At 46.7% G+C, this 27,440-nt stretch overlaps 2 protein-coding genes across 4 annotated transcripts in view; one reads left to right on the top strand and one right to left on the bottom strand.

Moving 5' to 3' along the window:
* LOC137349137 (zinc finger protein 229-like) overlaps positions 1-27,440 on the top strand; it is a 99,329-nt gene that overhangs the window by 33,600 nt on the left and 38,289 nt on the right. For 2 of the 3 annotated variants that reach the window (XM_068014517.1, XM_068014516.1), the window contains exons 1-2: positions 13,039-13,311; positions 19,830-19,977. The exons of the other annotated variant lie outside the window; for it this stretch is intronic. The gene's annotated coding sequence lies outside the window, so the exon portion shown is untranslated. Of the gene's footprint in view, positions 1-13,038; positions 13,312-19,829; positions 19,978-27,440 lie in introns of those variants that run through there. 3 annotated transcript variants of the gene reach the window in all.
* LOC137349164 (zinc finger protein 208-like) overlaps positions 1-27,440 on the bottom strand; it is a 92,662-nt gene that overhangs the window by 49,513 nt on the left and 15,709 nt on the right. The window contains exon 4 of the mRNA XM_068014585.1: positions 9,987-10,457. Within this exon, the coding sequence (XP_067870686.1) occupies positions 9,987-10,457 (471 nt within the window). The remainder of the gene's footprint in view (positions 1-9,986; positions 10,458-27,440) is intronic.

The raw sequence follows: 27,440 nt of genomic DNA, 5'->3' as shown, positions 1-27,440 counted from the left end.
TATCCTGATGTCTAATGTTTCATGCCGTCCATGTCTCCGCTTTAAAGACGTCCGCAAACGCGACATGAAATCCTGTGACATTGATCACAAGTCGTGGGAGTCAGTTGCCAGCGTTCGCCAGAGCTGGCGGACAGCCATAAAGGCGGGGCTAAAGTGTGGCGAGTCGAAGAGACTTAGCAGTTGGCAGGAAAAAAGACAGAGGCGCAAGGGGAGAGCCAACTGTGTAACAGCCCCGACAAACACATTTTTCTGCAGCACCTGTGGAAGAGCCTGTCACTCTAGAATTGGCTGCTCCACACACCACTGACCACCTCCAGGCGCTTACCCATTGTCTCTCGAGATAAGGAGGCCAAAGAGATGGAAGAGATGTCTAACACTCACACATCAATACAACGGGGAATCCCTGGAAACTCGCTGCAGGTCCTTCTTTATCTGGAGATCAAATGTCTGTTGTATAAGTGTACCAGCAGTTAACAGGCTCCTGTGTTGCAGACTTTAACCAATTTATTTTAAACCAGTGTATTTTAAATGAGTTCACACGTGCCTTAAAATGGTCGACTCAGAACTGTCACACAAACACAGAATAATTACCAGTTATTTTCAGACTGGAAGCTTAAACCCGCCGTATCACTTTCAGTCAGGAACAGATCTCAGTTTTACACCAATCTCTGATTTGACAGCACGTTTCCAGCATTCACTGTTGTTCTTCCTGACTCGAAACACAGTTGTAAAGGAGCCTTCTGTTCCGTGCCCAGGAGCTCTGAACCATGGAAGAGAGCGGCTGGGACACATTTCTTACAGGCCTCAGGATTAACCCACACGGGGACTTTGCTGTCAGTGAAGAGAGACGAGAAAGACCAAAGTGCCATTTGTCCCTCTCAGTGTGATCCTGAAGGACTGTGTTCAGGCTGAAGTTCTGTTCCTGCCGTACGTTCCTCCCCCCAGATTGTACTTTCTGATCTCCAGCCAGGTGGAAAGACAAAAATCTACAACAATGCGTTTAAAACAAAACTGATTTATTTGACATTTGTCTGTATAGTAAACTCCAGCCACGTTATAGGGATTATTCACATCAGCAGAAACAAACCCCAAATGTTCAAATAGAAAAGTTATGTCACAGAAGGAGGCCATTCAGCCCATCATGTCTGCATTGGCCGTTAAGAGTTACCCAGCCTAATCCCAGTTCCCAGCTCATGGTCTGTAGCCTCGTAGGTTACGGCTCCTCAATTGCATATCCAAGTACTTTTTAAATGTGATGAGGGTTTCTGCCTCGATCACCCTTTCAGTCAGTGAGTTCCAGACACCAACCCCCCAACCTTTTGGGTGAATAGATTTCTCAACTGTCTTCCAATCCTTCTGCCAATTACTTTAAATCTATGTCCCCTGGTCATTGACCTCTCTGATAATGGAAACAGCTCCTTCCTATCCACTCTATCTCAGCCCCTCATAATTTTATACATCTCAGTCTCCTCTGTTCCAAAGAAAACAACCCTAACCTAACCAATCTTTCCTCACAGCTAAAATTCTCCAATCCTGGCAACATCCTTGTAAATCTCCTCTGTACCCTCTCTAATGCAGTCACATTCTTCCTGTAATGCAGTGACCAGAACTGCACACAGTACTCCAGCTGTGGCCTAACCAGTGTTTTATACAGTTCCGGTCTATCCTCCCAGTTCTTATATCCTATGCCTTGGCCAATAAAAGAAAACATCGCGTCCGCCTTCTGAACCACCTTATCGACCTGTCCAGCCACCTTCAGGAATTTGTGGACGTGCACTCCAGGGTTCCTCTGTTTCTCTACATTTCTTAGTATCCTACCATTTACTGTGGATTCCCTTGTCTTTTTCACCCTCCCCAAATGCATTACCCCACACTTCTCTGGATTGAATTCCATTTTCACAGTATCACCGAATCGGTACAGATTAGAAGGAGGCCATTCGGCCCATCATGTCTGCATTGGCTCTCCAAAAGAGCAATTCACTCAGTTCCATTCCCCTGCCTTCTCCCCGTAACCCTGCACATTCTTCCTTTTCATTTAACAGTGTGATTCCCTTTGAAATGCTTCAATTGAACCTGCCTCCACCACACTCTCAGGCAGCGCATTCCAGATTTTAACTATTCACTATATGAAAAAGCTTTCTTCATGTCACTTCTACTTCTCTTACCAATTACTTCAAATCTGTGCCCTCTCGTTTTCGATCCTTTCACAAGTGAGAACAGTTTCTCTCTATCTACTCTGTCCGGACCTCTCATGATTTTGAATACCTCTATCAAATCACCTCTTAGCCTTCTCCAAGGCAAACAGTCCTAACTTCTCCAGTCTATGGGTGCAGTGGTTAGCACTGCAGCCTCACAGCTCCAGCGGCCCAGGTTTGGTTCGGGGTACTGCCTGCGCAGAGTTTGCAACTTCTCCCTGTGACCGCGTGGGTTTCCGTCGGGTGCTCTGGTTTCCTCCCACAGCCAAAGACTTGCAGGTTGATCGGTAAATTGGCCATTGTAAATTGCCGCTAGTGTAGGTGGGTGGCAGGAGAATTTAGAGAAGGTGGGGATGTGGTAGGGAATATGGGATTCATGTAGGATTAGTATAAATGGGTGGTTGAAGGTGGGCCGAAGGGCCTGTTTCAGTGCTGTATCTCTCTATGACTATCTTTATAACTGAAGTTCCTCATCCCTGGAACCATTCTCGGCAATCTTTTCTGTACTCTCTCTGATGCCCTCACATCTTTGCTAAAGTGCGGCACACAGAATTGGATGCAGTACTCCAGCTGAGGCCGAACTCGTGTCTTATACAAGTTCAACATAACCTCCTTGCTCTTGTACTCTCTGCCCCTATTAATAAAGCCCAGGATATTGTATGCTTTATTAACCACTCTCTCAACCTGTCCTGCCACCTTCAATGACTTATGCACGTTTACACCCTGGTCCCTCTGCTCCTGCACCCCCTTTAGAATTGTACCCTTTACTTTACATTCTCTCTCCATGTTCTTCCTACCAAAATGAACCACTTCACATTTCATTGCATTGAACTTCATCTGCCACCTGTCTGCCCATTCAACCAACTTGTCTATGTCCTTTTTGATTTCTACACTATCCACCTCACAGTTCACAATGCTTCCAAGTTTTGGATCATTCACAAACTCTCAAATTGTGCCCTGCACACCAAGGTCTAGGTCGTTAATATATATCAGGAAAAGCAAGGGTCCCAACACTGATCCCTGGGGAGATCCACTACAAACCTTCCTGCAGCCCAAAAAACATCCATTAACCATTACTCTTTGTTTCCTGTCACTCAGCCAATTCTGTATCCATGTTGCGACTGTCCCTTTTATTCCATGAGCTATAACTTTGCTCACAAGTCTATTGTGTGGCACTGTATCAAATGCATTTTGAAAGTCCACGTACACCATATCAACAGCATTGCCCTCATCAGCCCTCTCTGTTACCTCCTCGAAAAGCTCCAGAAAGTTAGTTAAACATGATTTTCCCTGAAGAAACCCAAGCTGTCTTTCTTTAATTAACCCTGCTGCCTATCTGACCAGTCCAGTGATATCTTCCTGCAGTCGACAGCTTTCTTCCTCACTGCCAACCACACGGGCCACTTTTATATACCACAAAAAGCAAGGGACCTGGTACTGAGTCCTGTGGAACGACACTGGAAACAGGCTTCCAGTCATGAGTTAATTCTGGATGTGATACAACCCCTGCAGTTATATGTGAACGCGCTGCTGTTTCAACAGGTTGGATAAATGAGTGAATCCTTGCCCACACTCAGAGCAGGTGGGCGGCCCTGCCCACACCGTGCTCAAGCCCCGCCCCCTCACTGTCTCCCATTGCTTGGAGGGACCCGCGGCGCATTCAGACCCGCCCCCCGCTTTTCTACTGGTCCGGAGCTGCCGAGAATGGTTCCAGGGATGAGGAACTTCAGTTATAAAGATAGTCATAGAGAGATGCAGCACTGAAACAGGCCCTTCGGCCCACCTTCAACCACCCATTTATACTAATCCTACATTAATCCCATATTCCCTACCACATCCCCACCTTCTCTAAATTCTCCTGCCACCCACCTACACTAGGGGCAATTTACAATGGCCAATTTACCGATCAACCTGCAAGTCTTTGGCTGTGGGAGGAAACCAGAGCACCCGACGGAAACCCACGCGGTCACAGGGAGAAGTTGCAAACTCTGCGCAGGCAGTACCCCAAACCAAACCTGGGTCGCTGGAGCTGTGAGGCTGCAGTGCTAACCACTGCGCCCATAGACTGGAGAAGTTAGGACTGTTTGCCTTGGAGAAGGCTAAGAGGTGATTTGATAGAGGTATTCAAAATCATGAGAGGTCCGGACAGAGCAGATAGAGAGAAACTGTTCTCACTTGTGAAAGGATCGAAAACGAGAGGGCACAGATTTGAAGTAATTGGTAAGAGAAGTAGAAGTGACATGAAGAAAGCTTTTTCATATAGTGAATAGTTAAAATCTGGAATGCGCTGCCTGAGAGTGTGGTGGAGGCAGGTTCAATTGAAGCATTTCAAAGGGAATCACACTGTTAAATGAAAAGGAAGAATGTGCAGGGTTACAGGGAGAAGGCAGGGGAATGGAACTGAGTGAATTGCTCTTTTGGAGAGCCAATGCAGACATGATGGGCCGAATGTCCTCATTCTATGCTGTACCGATTCGGTGATACTGTGAAAATGGAATTCAATCCAGAGAAGTGTGGGGTAATGCATTTGGGGAGGGTGAAAAAGACAAGGGAATCCACAGTAAATGGTAGGATACTGAGAAATGTAGAGGAACAGAGGGACCTTGGAGTGCATGTCCACAAATTCCTGAAGGTGGCTGGACAGGTAGATAAGGTGGTTCAGAAGGCGGACGCGATGTTTTCTTTTATTGGGCAAGGCATAGGATATAAGAACTGGGAGGATAGACCAGAACTGTATAAAACACTGGTTAGGCCACAGCTGGAGTACTGTGTGCAGTTCTGGTCACTGCATTACAGGAAGAATGTGACTGCATTAGAGAGGGTACAGAGGAAATTTACAAGGATGTGGGCAGGATTGGAGAATTTTAGCTGTGAGGAAAGATTGGTTAGGCAAGGGTTGTTTTCTTTGGAACAGAGGAGGCTGAGGTGTATAAAACTGTGAGGGGCTGAGATAGAGTGGGTAGGAAGGAGCTATTTCCATTATCAGAGAGGTCAGTAACCAGGGGACATAGATTTAAAGTAATTGGCAGAAGGATTGGAAGACAGTTGAGAAATCTTTTCACCCAGAGGGTTGGGGGGTTGGTGTCTGGAACTCACTGACTGAAAGGGTGATCGAGGCAGAAACCCTCATCACATTTAAAAAGTACTTGGATATACAATTGAGGAGCCGTAACCTACGAGGCTACAGACCAAGAGCTGGAAAGTGGGATTAGGCTGGATAACTCTTAACGGTCAGTGCAGACATGATGGGCTGAATGGCCTCCTTCTGTTTTATAACTTTTCTATTTGAACATTTGGGGTTTGTTTCTGCTGATGTGAATAATCCCTATAACTTGGCTGGAGTTTACTATACAGACAAATGTCAAATAAATCAGTTTTGTTTTAAACGCATTGTTGTAGATTTTTGTCTTTCCCACCTGAGTGTTTAGCATCACCTGGCTGGAACTCAGAAAGGACAATCTGGGGGGAGGATCGTACGGCAGGAACAGAACTTCAGCCTGAACACAGTCCTTCAGGATCACACTGAGAGGGACAAACGGCACTTTGGTCTTTCCCGTCTCTCTTCACTGACAGCAAAGTCCCCGTGTGGGTTAATCCTGAGGCCTGTAAGAAATGTGTCCCAGCCGCTCTCTTCCATGGTTCAGAGCTCCTGGGCAAGGAACAGAAGGCTCCTTTACAACTGTGTTTAGAGTCAGGAAGAACAACGGTGAATGCTGTAAACATGCTGTCAATTCAGAGATTGGTGTAAAACTGTGATCTGTTCCTGACTGAAAGTGATATGGTAGATTTAAGCTTCCAGTCTGAAAATAACTGGTAATTATTCTACAAATCTTTCATGTGTTTGTGTGACAGTTCTGAGTCGACCAGTTTAAGGCACGTGTGAACTCATTTAAAATACACTGGTTTAAAATAAATTGGTTAAAGTCTGCAACACAGGAGCCTGTTAACTGCTGGTACACTTATACAACAGACATTTGATCTCCAGATAAAGAAGGACCTGCAGCGAGTTTCCAGGAATTCCCTGTTGTATTGATGTGTGAGTGTTAGACATCTCTTCCATCTCTTTGGCCTCCTTATCTCGAGAGACAATGGGTAAGCACCTGGAGGTGTCAGTGGTGTGTGCAGCAGCCAATTCTAGAGTGACAGGCTCTTCCACAGGTGCTGCAGAAAAATGTGTTTGTCGGGGCTGTTACACAGTTGGCTCTCCCCTTGCGCCTCTGTCTTTTTTCCTGCCAACTGCTAAGTCTCTTCGACTCGCCACACTTGAGCCCCGCCTTTATGGCTGTCTGCCAGCTCTGGCGAATGCTGGCAACTGACTCCCACGACTTGTGATCAATGTCACAGGATTTCATGTCGCGTTTGCGGACGTCTTTAAAGCGGAGACATGGACGGCATGAAACATTAGACATCAGGATAACTAAAAATACACAATTTGCCAGCTCAGAAGGGACAATTCTCTACCAATTCTCTAGAAATGGGGACTGGGTGGGGAAACTTGAGAAACACACAGTGTGAGCTGTAAACCCATTTAATAACCTTCAGGTGCCACGTTTGCAGCTGTGGGGCTTTCTCCAGGTAACAGCCCCAGGTTAATAGCCACCTGCGTTCCAGCTGTTTTGGAGGAACTGAGGATTAATAAACTGTAACATCAAAGGAAAAGAAACTGAGCTCAGTTAAAAAAGGGGCCTGGGGGAGGGGAGGGAGGGAGGAACCATTTGGGACACAGCACAGGGCAGGAGGTGCCCCCTCCCTGGCTCCACAAAGACTCCCCTTGGATTGGGTCACACCTGGCTCAATGTGCAGGAAGGTGCAAGCTGCTCGGCTGAGCTGTGGACTGGGAGGAGTGGGGGGTTTGACTGACAGGCCTGGGGAGGGGGATATCAGGGCAGGTACACACACTGCTCCCCCTTTTCCCCCTGGGCTGTTTTACTGGAGTCGTGTTGCTGAGTGTGTCTAAACTCTGTCTCCCTATCCCGGTAATGTCGGTGGATTGTAGGTTGCTGTGAGTGTTGGATTATATTGCCGCTCCTCATTCTCCCACTCTGAATTCCAGGCTGCAGGTTTAGTTTAGAGATACAGCACTGAAACAGGCCCTTCGGCCCACCGAGTCTGTGCCGACCATCTCTGGCGGCTCGATGTGCCTGAAACATTAACTCTGTCGTCTCTCTCTCCACTGATGCTGCCCGACCTGCTGAGTATTTCCAGCATTTTCTCCTTTTATTTCAGATTTCCAGCATCAGCAGTATTTTGCTTTGGTTTTATTGCAAACGTTGCTCCCAGAACTGAGTTGAGAAACACAGACGGACCAATTAGGAGCTGGTTTGTATTTATTTTATTTTTCTATTTAGAGATACAGCACTGAAACAGGCCCTTCGGCCCACCGAGTCTGTGCCAACCATCAACCACCCATTTATACTAATCCTACACTAATCCCATATTCCTACCACATCCCCACCTGTCCCGATATTTCCCTACCACCTACCTATACTAGGGGCAATTTATAATGGCCAATTTGCCTATCAACCTGCAAGTCTTTTGGTGGTGGGAGGAAACCGGAGCACCCGGAGAAAACCCACGCAGACACAGGGAGAATTTGCAAACTCCACACAGGCAGTACCCAGAATTGAACCCGGGTCGCTGGAGCTGTGAGGCTGCGGTGCTAACCACTGCGCCACTGTGCCGCCCCTGGACATGAGAATAACCGAAGTTCTGAGAAATGAAATAATCAAGAGTAATGATGAGATGTTAGTCCTGGCTCGGTGCTTACATTCTCATCTCTGCATTTGAAGGTTCTGGGTTCAGATCCACATCCAGAGACTTAAGCACAAAATCTCGGCTGACATTTCAATGTAGCACCGAGGGAACACTGCAGTGTCAGAGGTCCCATATTTTACATAACACCTTCAAACAAGACCCCATCTGTCCTCTCAGATGGACGCAAACAATCCCACAAAGTTATCTCGAAGAGCAGAGGTTTTCTCCCCAGTGTGCTGTCAATATTCATCCTTCAGGCAACATCACTAATGTTACGGCCACGTGGTGAGATTTGGGTTGTCCCCACTGTTGAACTCCCACCTGACCACAGCAAGTGTGTTTGTTATAAGGGTTTGGCCCCTTGGTGTTTTATTTGTCAAATGAACAGACAGTGACAGGCTTTCTTGTAGGTTTTAAAACAGAAAATCAATTGTTTATTGATCAATACACCTGATCCTGAAATTGTCACAACCACATCCACTCATGCATTCACACACACACACACACAAGAAACAGATAGAGAGAGAAAAAGGGGGAAGCAATTACAAGTGGGCGGGGGGGGGGATAGGTTTCGGGGGAGGTCATGGTAAACCTGTTGAATTCTCTTGGAAATCCAGTTCCCGTTGGTTGCAGGCCTGAGGCGTTTTTAGATTTCTCTCTTGGTTGAAAGTTCAGTTGAAGTCAGTGGATCACTTCCAGGTCACTGCTGTATAGAATAGATACAGAATTCTGTTGCAGGGCATGTGTTTCTGGTTTGCTGGAAACAAGCTTCTGGACACTGCCGCCTTTTTTCTCTGGCGTCTCTCTCTCTCTCTCAGCTGCTTTTGAAGATAAAGCTGCATTACTTCTCACCTCCGGGTAGGAGACGCTTTGGTCTCTTCCCAGTGGTGATCGCACAATGGCCCAGGACGTGGCTACTTCACACCTTCTTTGTTTGAGAAGAAGCCATTCAATTCTGGAATATTTGAGGATGGGTGCAATTGACACCTCTTAGCTTAAAACATTTTCCTTTGCTCCTGTCAGATCGGTTGAATATACAAAGTGCAAGTCCTTTTCCTTCAGCAGCCATTTTGGAGCATTGTTCACTTTTTAAAGAAAGGTCCATTTTTTAAAGGACAAAGTCAGTTTTTATAACTCTTCAGATTTTGTCCAAATTTGTATCATTGCACCTCTTGCGTGTGTGACACTAAGATTATGTGGTCATGGTCACCTTTCTGTTTGTGGGACTCGCTGTGCACAATCTTCATGCCATATTTCCAAAATTAAAAGGGCTTTCATTTATATAGCGCCTTTAACGACCTCGGAATGTTCTAAAGCATTTTACAGCCAACTAAGTTTTTTTGAAGTGTCGATACTATCGGAATGTAGGAAACACAGCAGCCAATTTGTACACAGCAAGATCCCACAAAACAGCAATGTCATAATGACCAGATCATCTGTTTTACTGATGTTGATGAAGGTATAAATATTGACCAGGACACCGGGGATAACTTCCCTGCTCGTCTTTGTAATAGTGCAACAGGATCTTTTACATTCACCTGAGGGGGAAGACGGGGCCTCAGTTTAAATTTTCATCTGAAAGACAGGATCTCCGAGCATGTAGCACTCCCTCAGTACTGCATTGGAGTACCAGCCTTGATTTTTGTGCTCAGGTCGTGCAGAAAACTTGAACCCACGACCTTCTGACTCAGAGGTGAGAGTGTTACCCACTGAGACACAGCTGTCAACAGCACTGAGTACACGTCAAAATAACTTCATTACCTGTAAAACACTGTGGGATATCCTGATGTCATTAAAGGCTCTATACAAATACAAGTCTTCCACAAAAAAAGCAGAAAAGGCCCAAAAATGGTGCAGTGACAGGACATCAGTCTGTGTTTGATGCAAAGCTGATTTATTTGACATAAATCCAAAATAGTAAACTCCAGTCCAGGTACAGGGATTATGAACTGAAATAAATCCCAACACAGTCCAGTCCTGGATGTGATTAACAACAGCAATAACAGCAGAATCCAATCCCTGCAGTCACTTGTGAACTCGCTGGTGTGTCAGCAGGTGTGATGACTGAATAAATCCCTTTCCACATGTGGAACAGGTGAACGGCCTCTCCCCAGTGTGAACTCGCTGGTGTGTCAGCAGGTTGGATAAATCAGTGAATCCCTTCCCACACACAGTGCAGGTGAACGGCCTCTCCCCAGTGTGAACTCGCTGGTGTGTCAGCAGGGCGGATGAGTGAGTGAATCCCTTCCCACACACAGAGCAGGTGTATGGCCTCTCCCCGGTGTGAGTGTGTCGGTGTCTCAGCAGGGTGTAAGACTGGGTGAATCCCTTCCCACAATCTGAGCAGGTGAACGGCCTCTCCCCAGTGTGAGTGCGCTGGTGTTCAGTGAGATCAAATGATCGCTTGAACCCAGTCCCGCAGTGAGAACACCTGAACGGTCTCTCATCAGTGTGAACACGTTGATGGGACATCAATTCAGCAGGACTTTTATAGCAATTCCCACAGTCCTGGACATTTAAAAGGTCTCTCGTCAGTGTGAACTCGCTGGTGCGTCAGCAGGTTGGACAACCGAGTGAATCCTTTCCCACACTCTGAGCAGGTGAACGGCCTCTCCCCAGTGTGTCTGCGTCGGTGAACTTCCAGTTCTGATGGGTAATTGAATCCCTTCCCACAGTCCCCACATTTCCACGGTTTCTCCATGATGCAGGTGTCCTTGTGTCTCTCCAGGTTGGATGATCAGTTGAAGCCTCGTCTACACACAGAACACGCGCACAGTTTCCCCCCACTGTGAATAGTGTGATTTTTTTTTCAGGCTGTGTAACTGGTTAAAGCTCTTTCCACAGTCAGTGCACTGGAACACTCTCACTCGGGTGATTTTCCAGTCACACTGATGTTTGAAATCTTTTCCCACAGACAGAACAAACATTTCTCCTTCCACATTCACAGGCCAATGACATTCAGGTCCTGATGAATCGAGTGACTGTCAGATCCTGACGTGCCGTTTAGTTTGAGTTTCCCGTCTGTAAATCTTCCCCTTCTAATATGCTGTAAAAAGAGTTTACAAAAGTCATCACTAACAGTACAGAATAGAAATTCAGAACAAACAACTCTAGTTTCTAAGGAGCATTCTTTACTCTCTTGATCTCCCCAAACATAGAGTTATACAGCACAGAAACAGGCCCTTCGGCCCATCGTGTCTCTGCCGGCCATCAAGCACCTATCTATTCTAATCCCATTTTCCAGAATTTGGCCCGTAGCCTTGTATGCTATGGTGTTTCAAGTGCTCATCTAAATACTTCTTAAATGTTGTGGTCTATTCAAACTAAGCCAAAATAAGCAACAAAGTCCCAACAATAGCAAAGGGAACCCACCTAACTCGGCCAGAATGGCATTACCAGTGTCTTATTAGACCCTCTGTACCCTGAGGTACCCGCAGCCCCCCGGCCAGGCGCAGAAGATATCAAGCGTGCTCCTTCTCCAGGGTCACCCGGCCACGGACAAGACCACGAAAGAGAGACCGGCAGTCAGAGTGACACCCCCACCCCACGCCCAATACAGTCCCTGCACATCCTGGACCTACACATTGCTGTTTTAACTAGGCCCAAGAGCAGGTCCAGGAGAAGATCCACTCAGTTACCCACCTCCCTCCACACCGAGCAACCAAAGAGGAGAGTGGGACTGAAGTGTAACCAAAGCTTTTGATAAGGTTCAACATGGCAGATTCGTCACCAAAGTAAAAGCCGATGAGATCCAAGGCAAAGTGGCAAGTAGGAGCCAATAATGGCTCAGAGGCAGGAAGCAAAGAGTAATGGTTGATGGTGTTTTTCTGACTGGAAGACTGTTTTCAGTGGGGTTCTGCAAAGCTCAGTACTAAGCCCCTTGCTTTTTGTGGGATATATCAATGATCTGGACTTTAAGGTGTATGAGCAAGAAGTTTGCAGATGATAAAAAAAATTGACCGTGTGGTTGATAATGAAGAAGAAAGCTGTAGACTGCAGGAAGATATCAATGGACCAGTCAGGTGGGGAGAACAGCGGCAAATGGAATTCAATCCAGAGACGTGTGAGCTAATACATTTGGGAAAAGTGAACAAGGCAAGAGAATACACACTAAATGGTGGAATAATGAGAAGTATAGAGGAACAGAGGGACCTTCCCCATTTACAGAATCTCCCTGTCCAGTCCCCATTTCTCCACCATTTAGAGACACTCCCTGACCAGTTCCTATTGCTCCCTCATTTAGAGACAATCCCTGACCAGTCTCCATTTCTCCTCCATTTAAAGACGCTCCCTGCCCAGTCTCCTTTTAAAGACGCTCCCTGACCAATCTCCCTTTCTCCTCCATTTAAAGACGCTCCCTGACCAGTCTCCATTTCACTTCCTTTTAGAGATGCTCCCTGACCAGTCTCCATTTCTCTTCCATTTGGAGACTCTCCCTGACCAGTCTCCAGCTCTCCTCCATTTAGAGACATTCCCTGACCAGTTCCCATTGCTCCTCCATTTAGAGACGCTCCCTGACCAGTCTCCAGTTCTCCTCCATTTAGAGACGCTCCCTGACCAGTCTCCAGTTCTCCTCCATTTAGAGACGCTCCCTGCCTCTCCTGGATTTTGGGACAGTCTCTGCTCTCGGCTCTTTGTTGAGATTCGGGCCGGAGGGAAGCGGTGGAAGCCGCGGCTGGGGGTTGATCTTGTTGTTTGTTGTGATCTCCCTGTTTAGATTGTCTCCTGGCTCCACACTCAGTGTGCCTGCAGCCTGCGAGCCCCGGACTTTATTAACCCGCCTCCCTCTCACCTGCTGGAACCGCGCTCTCTGCCTCAGGCCCTGCCGGTAGCGCATGCTCAGCTCGCACCACCCGCCCGGCTGATTGACGGATGCTCCGGACCAATAGGAAGAGCGGGGGGCGGGTCTGGAGGACGGGCCGGGCCGCGGGTCCTCCAACCAATCGGAGCGAGTGAAGGGCGGGGCTCGCGGAAAGGAGAGGGCGGGGCGCCCGCATCCGACGGCCCCGCTCACTCTTGCTATTGGTCAGGACCTTCCGTCAATCACCCGGACATTGAGTCGGCATGCGCAGTGCGGAACAGTGTTTGTTTCAGGAGCGGGCGGGGAGACCAAATGCTGGAAGGTGGAATTTGGCTTGCGGATGGCTCGTTTTTCAGCTGGCACAGACACGATGGGCCAAGTGGCCTCTTTCTGTATGGACTTTCTATGATTCATATTTCTATCCACTCCTTTTACAGGGGTTAAGAAGGGGAGAATGTGCAGATGGGGAAACTCAGACCAAACATCACATCAAGATCAGACAGAGTCACTCGATTCATCAGGACCTGAATATCATCGACCTTTGAATGTGGAAGGAAAAAGGTTTGTCTGTTCTGTCTGCGGGAAAAGATTTCAGGCATCAGTGTGACTGGAAAAGCACTGAGACACACAAAGCCCTGCTTAGACCACACCTGGAGTGCTGTGCTCAGGTTTGCGCACATATCTTAGGATGGATGTATTGGCTTTGGAGGCAGTGCAGCGTAGATTTACCTGAATGATACCTGGACCCCAAGGGTTAAATTACGAAGAGAGATTACACAAATGAGTCATGGTCATTACAGAGAAGGAGGACATTCAGCTTTTTGATTCCATGCCAGCTCTCTGTAGAGCAATCCAGTCAGTCCCATTCCCCCCGCTCTATCCCCGTAATCCTGCAGGTTTATTTCCCTCAAGTGCCCATCCAATTTCCTTTTGAAATCATTGATCGTCTTTGCTTCCACCATTCTCGTAGGCAACGAGTTCCAGGTCATTAACACCAACAGTGTAAAAAAAAAAGTTCTTCATCACATCCCTTTAATCTGTGTCCCCTAGTCCTACCATCAGATAATGGGAACAGCTTTTCTTTCTCTACCTTGTCTAAACCTGCCATAATCTTTACACCTCTATCAGATCTCCCCTCAATCTCCTTTGCTCCAAGGAGAACAACCCCAGCTTCTCCAAACTAATCTTGTAGCTAAATTCCCTCATCCCTGGAAACATTCTGGTAAATCTCTTCTACACCCTCTAAAGGACCTTCACATCCTTCCTGAAGTGTGGTGACCAGAACTGTACATAATACCCCAGTTGTGGCCTAACCAGAGCTTTATAAAGGTTCAGCATAACTTCCCTGCTTTGCACTCAAAACCTCTATTTATGAAGTCCAAGATCCCATTTGCTTTGCCAAATACTCTCTCAATATGTCCTGTCACCTTCAATAATCTGTGCACCTGAATCCCTGGGTCCCTCTGCCCCTGCACACTCTTTATAACTATTAAATGTCCATTGCCTTGCCCTGTCCCTTCTGCCAGAATCATCACCTCTCTATGAGGGTTGTATTCCGTGGAATTTAGATGATTAAGGGGTGATTTGATCAAGTTTTCATGTTTTTAATTGGAACTGATCAGGGGGTAGATGGAGAGAAACTATTTCCGTTATTTGGGGAATCCAGTACTGGGGGCACAGTCTAAGATTAGAGCCAGACCTTGCATTGTACTCCATCTGCCAATTTTTTCCCCACTCACTTAACTATCTATTTCCCTTTGCAGACACTTTGTTTCCTCCTCACAACTTGCTTTCCTACTTACATTTGTATCATCAGCAAATTTGGCTATAATCCACTCAGCCCCTTCATCCATGTCATTAATATAGTTCGGAAGTAGTTGAGGCCCCAGCACTGACCCCTGTGGCACTCCACTAGTTACAGTTTACCAACCTGAAAATGCCCCATCAATCCTGCCTCTCTGTTTCCTCTTAGTCAATCCTCTAATCATGCTAATAAATTACTCCCAACACCATGAACTCCTATCTTGTGTAATAACCTTTTATGTGGCACCTTATCAAATGCCTTTGGAAATCCAAATACACTACATCTACTGGTTCCCCTTTATCCTCCCTGTTCATTATATTCTCAAACAACTCTAATAAGTTAGTCAATCATGATTTCCCTTTCATAAAACCATGGGTGCCTCTGCTTGATTGTATTATGATTATCGAAATTTCCTCCTACTTCCCTAATAATGTTCTCCAGCATTTTCCCAATGGCAGGTCAGGACTTGTGTCTTGTGGATGGCGGACAGACTTTGGGGAGTCAGGAGGTGAGTTACTCGCTGCAGAATTCCCAGCCTCTGACTTGCTCTTGGAGCCATGGCTACTCCAGTTCAGTTTCTGGTCAATGGTAACCCCCAGGATGTTGATAGTGGGGGATTCAGCGATGGTAATGCCATTGAATGTCAAGAAGAGATGGTTAGATTCTCTCTTGTTGGAGGAAGTCATTGCCTGGCACTTGTGTGGCATGAATGTTACTTGCCACTTAACAGCCCAAACGTGGATATGTCCAGCTCTTGCTGCATCTGTACACGGGCTGCTTCAGTATCTGAGGAGTCATGAATCGTGCTGAACGTTATGCAATCATCAGCAAACATCCCCACTTTTGACCTGATGATTGAAGGAAGATCATTGATGAAGCAGCTGAAGATGGTTGGGCCTAGGACACTACGCTGAGGAACTCCTGCAGTGATGTCCTGTGACTGAGATGATTGACCTCCAACAACCACAACCTTGCGCTTGGTCTGACTCCAACCAGCAGAGAGTTTTCCCCGTGATTCCTATTGACTCCAGTTTTTCTAGGGCTCCTTGACGCCAAACTGGGTCAAATGCTGCCTTGATGTCAGGGGCAGTCACTCTCACTTCACCTCTGGAGTTCAGCTCTTTTGTCCTTGTTTGGACCAAGGCTGTAATGAGGTCAGGAGCTGAGTGGCTCGAGCGGAACCCAAACAGAGCGTCAGTGAGCAGGTTCTTGCTGAGCAAGTACCGCTTGATGGCACTGTTGACGACCCCTTCCACTTTGCTGATGATTGAGAGTAGACTGATAGGGCGGTAATTGGCTGGGTTGGATTTGTCCTGCTTTTTGTGCACATGGATAACTGGGCAATTTTCCACATTGCCAAGTAGATGCCAGTATTGTAGCTGTACTGCAACAGCTTGGCTGGGGGCACGGATAGTTCTGGAGCACAGGTCTTCAGTAGTATTGCCAGAATGTTTTCAGGGCCCCATAGCCTTTGCAGTACCAGTGCCTTCAGTTGTTTTTTGATATTGTGTAGAGTGAATCAGATTGGCTAAAGACTGGCATCTGTGATACTGGGGATCTCAAGAGGAGGCCAAGATGGATCATCCACTCAGCACTTCTGGCTGAAGATGGATGCAAATTCTTCAGCGTTGTCTTTCGCACTGATGTGCTGGGTTCCCCCCCAATATTGAGGATGGAGATATTTGTGGAGCCTCCTCCTCCTGTTAGTTGTTTAATTGTTCACCATTCATGATGGATATGGCAGGGCTGCAGAGCTTAGATCTGATCCGTTGGCTGTGGGATTGCTTAGCCCTGTCTATCACATGTTGCCTCTGCTGTTTGAATTCAATATTCAGTATTTAGGAAGGACAGACAAAAAGTAAAAGGCGGTGGAGTTGCATTGCTGGTTAAAGAGGAAATTAATGCAATAGTGAGGAAAGCTATTAGCTCTGACGGTGTGGAATCTGTATGGGAGAGCTAAGAAACACTAAGGGGCAAAAAACATTAGTGAGGGTTGTATATAGACCCCCAAACTGTAATGGTGATGTTGGGAATGGCATTCAACAGGAAATTAGAGATGCATGCGATAAAGGAACATCTGTAATTATGGGTGACTTTAATCTGCATATAGATTGGGCAAATAAAATTAGTCACAATACCGTAGAGGAGGAATTCTTGGAGTGTATACGGGATGGTTTTTTGGACCAATATGTTGAGGAAACAACTAGAGAACAGGCCATCCTAGACTGGGTATTGTGTAATAAGATCATAAGAACTAGGAGCAGGAGTAGGTCATTCAATAAGATCATGGCTGATCTTTTCGTGGACTCAGATCCACTTACCCGCGCTCTCACCGTATCCCTTAATTCCTTTATTGTTCAAAAAGATATCTACCTTAGCTTTAAAAACGTTTACTGAAGAAGCGTCAACTACTTCACTGGGCAAGGAATTCCATAGATTAACAACCCTCTGGGTGAAGAAGTTCCTTCTTAATTCAGTCCTAAATCTGCTCCCTCTAATCTTGAGGCTATGCCCTCTTGTCCAAGCTTCACCTGCCAATGTAATGAGAGAGGAATAATTGACAATCTAGTGGTGCGAGACCCCTTGGGGATGAGCAGCCATAATATGATAGAATTCTTCATCAAGGTGGAGAGTGACCTAGTTGATTCTGAGGCAAGAGTTATGAATCTTAGTGAAGGAATCTACGAAGGTATGAGGCACGGGTTGGCCATGACGAATTGGGAAACATTACTTAAAGGGAGAATGGTGGATAGGCAATGGCAAACATTTAAAGAGCGCATGGATGAACTGCAACAATTGTTTATTCCTGTCTGGCGCTAAAGTAAAACGGGAAAGGTAGCCAAACCATGGCTTACAAGGGAAATTAGAGATAGCAATAGATCCAAGGAAGAGGCATATAAATTTGCCAGGAAAAACAACAGACCTGAGGATTGGGAGCAGTTCAGAATTCAGCAAAGGAGGACCAAGGGATTGATTAAGAAGGGGAAAATAGAGTACGAGAGTAAGCTTGCGGGGAACATAAAAACTGACTGTAAAAGTTTCTATCGGTATGTGAAGAGAAAAAGATTGGTGAAGACAAACGAGGTCCCTTACAGTCAGAAACAGGGGAATTTATTATGGGAATAAAGAAATGGCTGACCAACTAAATGCATACTTTGGTTCTGTCTTCACAAAGGAGGACACAAATATCATACCAGAAATGCTGGGGAACACAGGACCTATGGAGAGAGAGGAACTGAAAGAAATCAGTATTAGTAGAGAAATGGTTTTGGGGAAATTGATGGGATTGAAGGCCAATAAATCCCCAGGGCCCGATGGTATGCATCCCAGAGTACTTAAGGAAGTGGCCCCAGAAATAGTGGATGCATTGGTGGTCATCTTCCAAGATTCTATAGACTCTGGAACAGTTCCTACAGATTGGAGGGTAGCTAATGTAACCCCACTATTTAAAAAGGGAATTATAGACCAGTCAGCCTGACGTCGGTAGTGGGGAAAATTCTAGAGTCCTTTATCAAAGATTTTATAGCAGAGTACTTGGAGAACAGTGGTAGAATCAGGCAGAGTCAGCATGGATTTACGAAAGGGAAATCATGCTTGACAAATCTACTAGAATTCTTCGAGGATGTAACTAGTAAAGTTGATGAGGGGGAGCCACTGGATGTGGTTTATTTGGACTTTCAGAAGGCTTTTGACAAAGTCCCACATAAGAGATTAGCGTGTCAAATTAAAGCGCATGGGATTGGGGGTAGTGTATTGCGATGGATAGAAAATTGGTTGGCAGACAGGAAGCAAAGAGTAGGGATAAATGGGTCTTTTTCCGAATGGCAGGCAGTGACTAGTGGGGTACCGCAGGGATCGGTGCTAGGACCCCAGCTATTCACAATATATATTAATGATATAGATGAGGGAACTAAATGTAGTATCTCCAAATTTGCAGATGACACAAAACTGGGTGGGAGGGTGAGTTGTGAGGAGGATGCAGAGAGGCTTCAGGGTGATTTGCACAAGTTGAGTGAGTGGGCTAATGCATGGCAGATGCAGCATAATGTGGATAAATGTGAGGTTATCCACTTTGGTAGCAAAACAGGAAGGCAGATTATTATCTGAATGGCTATAAACTGGGAGGGGAATATGCAGCGAGACCTGGGTGTTCTCGTACACCAGTCGCTGAAGGTAAGCATGCAGGTGCAACTGGCGGTAAAAAAGGCAAATGGTATGTTGGCCTTCATAGCGAGAGGATTCGAGTTCAGGAGCAGGGCTGTCTTGCTGCAATTATACAGGGCATTGGTGAGGCTGAGGCCCCGTGTTTACCCCGCGGTGACAGGCAGCGAGGGCACTGGCCGCCATCTTGGACGGGGCAGGGTCTGGCAGCAGAGTGGGCGTGGCTTCAGGATCTCTGTTCCCGACCCTCTCCTAGTGCCCTAGAGTTGGAGCCTCCTGGACAATAGAGTTTTAAGCAGCTTTACCCACTCTCAGGCTGCATGTGATGTTTGCAGCCTAGAGGAGTCCATGGTCCATGTCAGATATTCAGTGTGAGAGGTTACAGTCCTTGTATAGTTACCTGTAGGGGCTGCTCCTCAACGTTTTAGTTACAGTTTAGCCTCATTCTCCTAATCTTTGACCTCTCGGAGTGGAGGGGGTGTGGGGGTAGGGGCGGTGGGTAAGTTGAATGATCTTCTCTTGGACCTGCTCTTGGGTCTAGTTAACACAGCATTGTGTAGGTCCAGGATGTGCAGGGACCATATTGGGAGTGGGGTGTTACTCTGGCTGCTGGCCTCTCTTCTGTGGCCCTCGAGAGGGAGCTTGCTTGATCCTTTCTGCGACCAGTGAACACCTGAGGAAACAGAGTGTCTCATTGACACTGGTAACAACATTCTGGTCTGTGTATCTGTGACCTCGATCCCTTTGCTCCTCTGCCCCATTTAGACTCTTATTTTCCAAGTAGTTTGTGGCCTCCTTATTCTTCCTACCAAAATACATCACAGCACATTTATCTACATTGACATTCATTTACCAATTACAATCCCATTCTGCAAGTTTACTGATATCTATGTGTATGTTGTCACGGTTTTCCTCAGGAGTAACTATATCTCCCAATTTGGTGTCATCCAAAAATTTTGAAATTGTATTTCCGATTCCCGAGTCTAAATCGTTTGTGTAAATGGTGAATAACAGTGATCCCAGCACCAATCCCTGTGGAACACCACTTCCCACCTTCCGCCAGTCTGAGTAGCTACTCTTAACCCCTACTCTCTGTTTTCTGTTTTGTCACCAGCTCGCTATCCATAACAGTCTGTACAATCTGCAAGGTAACCAAGATCAGGCTGTGTGGAGTGAAGGACCAGGCAGCAGAATGGATGGAAAGATGGTTACAACACAGAAATCAGAGGGTTGGATTTACGGGGAGTTCATAGCCGTGTCTGGTGAGTGTGACTGTCCACCCGCATTGTGTGAGCTCTTCCTCTCCCCTCGATCCTTTTCCTCCTCTTCCCCATTTATAGTCTTATTACACTCAATATTAACAAAATAGTACAATTTTAAACAGTGTAGGATCACCTGGGGGTGCATGAACACAAATCATTGAAGGTGGCAGGACAAATCAATAAAGCTGTTTAATAAGCAGACCAGATCCTTGACTTTATAAATAGAAGTCTGGGTACAGAGGCAAAAAGGTTGTTCTAAACCTTTAAACTAGTTAGATCTCAGCTAAGTTATTGTGTCCAGTTCCGGGCACCAGACTTTAGAAAAGAATCAAGGCCTTGGAGAGGGTGCAGAGGAGATTTACTAGAATTATATCAGGGATGAGGGGTTTCAGTTCTCTGGAGAAGCTGGGATTGTTCTCCTCAGAGCAGAGAAGGTTAAGGGGAGATTTAATAGACATGTTCAAAATGATGAGGGATTTTCATTGACTAGAGAGGGAGACACTGTTTCCACTGGCAGGAGGGTCAGTAACCAGAGGACAGAGATTTAAAATAATTGACCAATAAAGCTAGTGGGAGGAGGTGAGGAGAAATGTTTTTAGACAGTGAGTTGTTCTGATCTGGAATGCACTGTCTGAAAGGGTGGAGGAAACAGATTCAATAATAACTTTCATAAAGGAATTGGTTAATAATTCAGAAGAGAAATTTTCCAAAGCTATGGGGAAAGTGTAGGGGAGTGGGACTAAGTGGTTAGTTCTTTCAGAGAGCCAGCACAGACATGATGGACTGAATGGCCTCCTTCTGAGTGCATGATTATATGAAATGATGATGATCAGGGAGCATCTGCAGAAGAAGGAGAAATGGAGAGTGGTCAGTGAGAGCCCATCACCAGAAATGGTATATATTACAACAGACAGAGTGGGCCAGAGTGTCACAGAATCGTTACAGTGCAGAAGGACACCATTCGGCCCATCGTGTCCGCACCGGCTCTCTGAAAGAGCAACTCCCTCAGTCCCATTCCCCTGCCTTCTCCCCATAACCCTGTATATTCTTCCTTTTCATGTAACAGTCTAATTCCCTTTTGAATGCTTCAATTGAACCTGCTTCCACCACGTTCTCAGGCAGTGCATTCCAGACCTTAACCACTCGCTGCGTGAAAAAGTTTTCCCTCATGTCACTTTTGCTTCTCTTACCAAATACTTTAAATCTGTGCCCTCTCGTTCTCGATCTTTTCACCAGTGGGAACAGTTTCTCTCTATCTACTCTGTCCAGACCCCTCAAGATTTTGAATACCTCGATCAAATCACCTCTCAGCCTTCTCTTCTCCAAGGAAAACAGTCCTAACTTCTCCAATCTATCTTCATAACTGAAATTTCTCATCCCTGGAACCATTCTCGTGAATCCTTTCTGTACTCTCTCCAATGCCCTCATTTCTTTCCTCAAGTGCGGCGCCCAGAACTGGATGTAATACTCCAGCTGAGGCCGAACTAGTGTCTTATACAAGTTCAACATAACCTCCTTGCTCTGTACTCTGTGCCTCTATTAATAAAGCGCAGGATACTGTATGCTTTATTAACTGCTCTCTCAACCTGTCCTGCCTCTTTTAATGATTTATACACCTATACACCCAGGTCTCTCTGCTCCTGCACCCCATTTAGAATTGTACCCGTTATTCTATATAGTCTCTCCATGTTCTACCGAAATGAATCACTTCACATTTCTCTGCATTGAGCTTCATCTGCTACCTGTCGGCCCATTCCACCAACTTGTCTATGTCCTTTTTGAATTCTGCACTAGCCTCCTCACAGTTCACAATGCTTCCAAGTTTCATATCATCTGCAAACTTTTAAATCGTGTCCTGTACACCAAGGTCTAGACCATTAATATATATCAGGAAAAGCAAAGGTCCCAACACTGACCCCTGGGGAACTCCACGACAAACCTTCCTCCAGCCTGAAAAACATCCATTAACCATTACTCTTTGTTTCCTGTCACTCAGCCAATTTCATATCCATGTTGCTACTGTATCTTTTATTCCATGAGCAACAAATTCGCTCACAGGTCTGTTGTGTGGCACTGTATCAAACGCCTTTTGAAAGACCATGTACACCACATCAACTGCATTGCCTTCATCAACCCTCTCTGTTACCTCCTCAAAAAACTCCAGCAAGTTAGTTAAACATGATTTTCCGTTAACCAAATTCCCACACTTAGCAAATTAGCAGCTCTCACTGTCTCCAGCTCCCGCTCTTGGATCACTGTTTGTTCTGTAAGAGACCAGAACAAGACCTCCTCCCTCACTGCACCAAATTCCCACACTTAGTAAATTCCCAAGTTCAGCACTCATTCGAGCAGAACTTTGTGTTACTTACTTTGTGCGTTAACAAAACCTCCTGTATTTATACTGGCGAGAATTCCATCGACCTGAGTCAGGCCCTGCTGACTAGGGAACCAGTTCTAACTAGCTAACAAAGGAATTAGCAGCTGAAACAAGCAAGCAGCTTGTTTACCACTAAGACTGAAAGAAACTACAATTTAATACGAAAGTTAAGGTAAATGCTCAGTGCAAACTTGACGAGTCTTTGGAAAGAGATCAAACCTTGACGTTTCCACACTTACCAAATTCCTGAGTTAAGCACTCTGTCGTGCAGCACTCAATTGAGCAGAACTAGTGGTTCTGTTACATTAATCCAGAGGCCGAGAGTTCGAATTCTGCCATGGCAATTTGAGAATAGGAAGTCAAAATCTGCTGCTGCTCAGCCGGAGGAGGGGGAGAGAGCACGTACACACAGACAGAGTCAACACCTTCAGGGGAGGAGATGAGAGAGAACATAGAACATAGAACATAGAAAATACAGCACAGAACAGGCCCTTCGGCCCACGATGTTGTGCCGATCCTTTGTCCTCTGTCGAGGACAATTTAATCTATACCCCATCATTCTCCTTTATCCATATACCTATCTAAAAGCCGTTTGAAAGTCCCTAAAGTTTCTGACTCAACAACTTCCCCAGGCAAGGCATTCCATGCCCCGACCACTCTCTGGGTAAAGAACCTTCCCCTGACATCCCCCTTATATCTCCCACCCTTCACCTTAAATTTATGACCCCTTGTAACGCTTTGCTCCACCCGGGGAAAAAGTTTCTGACTGTCTACCCTATCTATTCCCCTGATCATCTTATAAACCTCTATCATGTCACCCCTCATCCTTCTCCGTTCTAATGAGAAGAGGCCTAGAATGTTCAGCCTTTCCTCGTAAGACTTATTCTCCATTCCAGGCAACATCCTGGTAAATCTCCTCTGCACCCTCTCCAAGGCTTCCACATCCTTCCTAAAATGAGGCGACCAGAACTGCACACAGTACTCCAAATGAGGCCTTACCAAGGTCCTGTACAGCTGCATCATCACCTCACGGCTCTTAAATTCAATCCCTCTGCTAATGAACGCTAACACCCCATATGCCTTCTTCACAGCCCTATCCACTTGAGTTGCAACTTTCAACGATCTATGCACATAGACCCCAAGGTCTCTCTGCTCCTCCACATGCCCAAGAACCCTACCGTTAACCCAGTATTTTGCATTCGTGTTTGTCCTTCCAAAATGGACGACCTCACACTTTTCAGGGTTAAACTCCATCTGCCACTTTTCAGCCCAGCACTGCAACCTATCCAAGTCCCTTTGCAGACGACAATAGCCCTCCTCGGTATCCACAACTCCACCAACCTTTGTATCATCTGCAAATTTACTGACCCACCCTTCGACTTCCTCATCCAAGTCGTTAATAAAAATCACAAACAGGAGAGGACCCAGAACTGATCCCTGTGGCACGCCACTGGTAACTGGGCTCCAGGCTGAGTATTTACCATCTAAGACCACTCTCTGCCTTCTATCAGTTAGCCAATTCTTAATCCAACTGGCCACATTCCCCACTATCCCATGCCTCCTGACTTTCTCCATAAGTCTACCATGGGGGACCTTATCAAATGCCTTACTAAAATCCATGTACACCACATCCACTGGTTTACCCTCATCCACTTGCTTGGTCACCTGCTCAAAGAATTCAATCAGGCTTGTGAGGCAAGACCTACCCCTCACAAAACCGTGCTGACTGTCCCGAATCAAGCAGTGTCTTTCCAGATGCTCAGAAATCCTATCCCTCAGCACCTTTTCCATCAACTTGCCTACCACCGAAGTAAGACTAACTGGCCTGTAATTCCCAGGGTTGTTCCTATTCCCTTTCTTGAACAGGGGCACAACATTTGCCACCCTCCAATCACCTGGTACCACCCCCGTCAACAGAGAAGATGAAAAGATCATTGCCAGCGGCTCTGCAATTTCATCCCTTGCTTCCCATAACATCCTTGGATATACCCCGTCAGGCCCGGGAGACTTGTCTATCTTCAAGTTATTCAAAAACCCCAACACATCTTCCCTCCTAACGAGCACTTCCTCGAGCTTACCAGTCTGTTTCACACCGTAATACACCCCTTCTCATTCGTAAATACCGAAGAGAAGTACTCATTCAAAACCTCACTTATCTCTTCCGGCTCAACACACAGTCTCCCGCTATTGTCCTTGACCGGACCTACGGTCCCCCTAGTCATCCTCATATTTCTGACATACGCGTAAAAGGCCTTGGGGTTTTCTTTTATCCTACCCGCCAAGCACTTTTCATGCCCTCTCTTAGCTCTCCTAATCCCTTTCTTCAGATCCTTCCTGGCCATCTTGTATCCCTCCAGAGCTATGCCTGTGCCCTTTTTCCTCAACCTTATATACGCATCCTTCTTCTTCCTAACAAGACTCTCAACCTCTCTTGTCAACCACGGTTCCCTCACATGACCATCCCTTCCCTGTCTGACAGGGACATGCTTATCAATGGCCCCTACTATCTGCTCCTTGAAAAAGTTCCACATTTCGACCGTGCCCTTCCCTGCCAGCATATGCTCCCAACTTATGCTCCTCAGTTCCTGCCTGACAGCATCATATCTACCCTTCCCCCAATTGTAAACCTTGCCCTGTTGCACATACCTATCCCTCTCCATTACCACAGTGAATGCTACAGAATTGTGATCACTATCTCCAAAGTGCTTGCCCACCAACAGCTCTATCACTTGCCCTGGTTCATTACCTAGTACCAAATCCAATATTGCCTCCCCTCTGGTCGGGCAGTCTACATACTGAGTCAGAAAAGCTTCCTGGACATACTGCACAAACACTACCCCATCCAAACTATTCGATCTAAAGAGTTGCCAATCAATATTTGGGAAGTTGAAATCCCCCATAATTACTACCCTGTGACTTCTGCTCCTTTCCAAAATCTGTTTCCCAATCTGCTCTTCCACCTCCCTGCTGCTATTGGGGGGCCGATAGAAAACTCCCATCAAGGTGACTGCTCCTTTCCTGTTCCTGACCTCAACCCACAGTGCCTCAGTCGGCAGATCCTCCTCGAAAATTCTTTCAGCAGTTGTTACACTATTTCTAACTAACAATGCCACCCCCCCACCTCTTTTACCACCATTCCTAATCTTATGAAAACATCTATAACCAGGTACCTCCAAGAACCATTCCTCCCCCTCACCTATCCACGTTTCAGTGATGGCCACAACATCGTAGTCCCAAGTGCCCATCCACGCCTTCAATTCACTCACCTTATTCCTGATGCTTCTTGCGTTGAAGTATACGCACTTTAACCCTTCTCCGTGCCCATCTGTCCTCTGTGACAGTGCTACCTTCCCCAATACCTCACTACACTCTTTGTCTTTCTGAGTGGACCCACTGGTCCCTGGACTACAAGTCCGGTTCCCATCCCCCTCCCAAACTAGTTTAAACCCTCCCGAACAGTACTAGCAAACCTCCCTCCCAGGATATTGGTGCCCCTCTGGTTCAGATGCAGCCCGTCCTGTTTGAACAGGTCCCATCTTCCCCAGAATGCAGTCCAATTATCCAAGAACTGGAAGCCCTCCCTCCTACACCATTCCTGCAGCCACGTGTTCAGCTGTGCTCTCTCCCTATTCCTAGCCTCACTATCACGTGGCGCCGGCAACAAACCAGAGATAACAACTCTGTCCGTCCGAGCTTTCAGCTTCCAGCCTAACTCCCTAAACTCACTTCTAACATCTGTGCCACCCTTCCTTCCTACGTCGTTGGTGCCAATGTGCACCACGACCTCTGGCTGCTCCCCCTCCCCTTTAAGGATCCTGAAGACGCGATCACAAACATCACGGGTCCTGGCACCAGGGAGGCAACAAACCATCCGTGCGTCTCGCTTGCGCCCACAGAACCGCCTGTCGGTACTCCTCACCATCGAGTCCCCGATGACTAGTGCTCTCCCGTTCTCCCTCCTTCCCTTCTGAGCCACAGTGCAGGACCCCGTGCCAGAGGCCCGTTCACTGCAGCCTGCCCCCGATAGGCCGTCCCCCCCAACAGTATCTAAAACTGTATACTTGTTGTTGAGGGGAACGACCACAGGAGATCCCTGCACTGACCTCTTCCCACCTCTAACTGTTACCCAGCTGCCTTTGTTTTGTGGAGTAACGACATCCCTGTAGCTTCTATCTATCACCCCCTCAGCTTCCCGAATGATCCTCAGTTCATCCAGCTCCAGCTCCAGTTCCCTAACACGGTCTGATAGGAGCTGGAGACGGATGCACTTCCAGCAGGTGAAGTCGGCAGGGTCACCGGAGGTTCCCCTCACCTCGAACATACTGCAGGAGGAGCACTGCACTCCCCTGGCTGTCATTTCTTTTACTCAATTACCCCTTAATTAAGTACAAATATAGATATTAACAAAAACAGTGAAATAGCTTACCTGTTCAGTCCTTTTTGGTTAGAGGAGGAGGGTAAAAAGGGTCTTATTATTAGGTTAGAGGAGGAGGATGGGTGGGAGACACTACATGTGTAGTGTCTCGGGTTAACTCTGCTCCGCACCTTTAAAGAAAATACCTACCCAGGAGTCCTTGCTGCCGTCCAGCTTCCGGTTCCTCCCGCGCCAAAAGTAACTTGAACACAAGGAAAACAGTAAGTACAACTTTTAAAACACAGCTCCTGGTGCCTTCACTTACCCACCGAAGAGTCGCTACCTTCTCCTGCTGCTCCGCCGGGAAATGAGCCAGAGAGGAACCAGTGAGTGTAGAACTGAATCCAGCCAGAGTCAGCATCTTCAGGACAGGAGAGGGAGGGGAACCAGTGAGTGTAGAACTGAACCCAATCAGAGTCAGCACCTTCAGGAGAGGAGAGGGAGGGGAACCAGTGAGTGTAGAACTGAATCCAGTCAGAGTCAGCACCTTCAGGAGAGGAGAGAGAGGGGAACCAGTGAGTGTAGAACTGAACCCAGTCAGAGTCAGCACCTTCAGGAGAGGAGAGGGAGGGGAACCAGTGAGTGTAGAACTGAATCCAGTCAGAGTCAGCACCTTCAGGAGAGGAGAGAGAGGGGAACCAGTGAGTGTAGAACTGAATCCAGCCAGAGTCA

This window comes from Heterodontus francisci, chromosome 34 (genome assembly GCF_036365525.1).
Source record: "Heterodontus francisci isolate sHetFra1 chromosome 34, sHetFra1.hap1, whole genome shotgun sequence".
NCBI classification, from domain to species: domain Eukaryota; kingdom Metazoa; phylum Chordata; class Chondrichthyes; order Heterodontiformes; family Heterodontidae; genus Heterodontus; species Heterodontus francisci.
The sequence above is the reverse complement of the archived record's forward strand: the minus strand, read 5'-3'. Positions and strand labels throughout refer to the sequence as shown.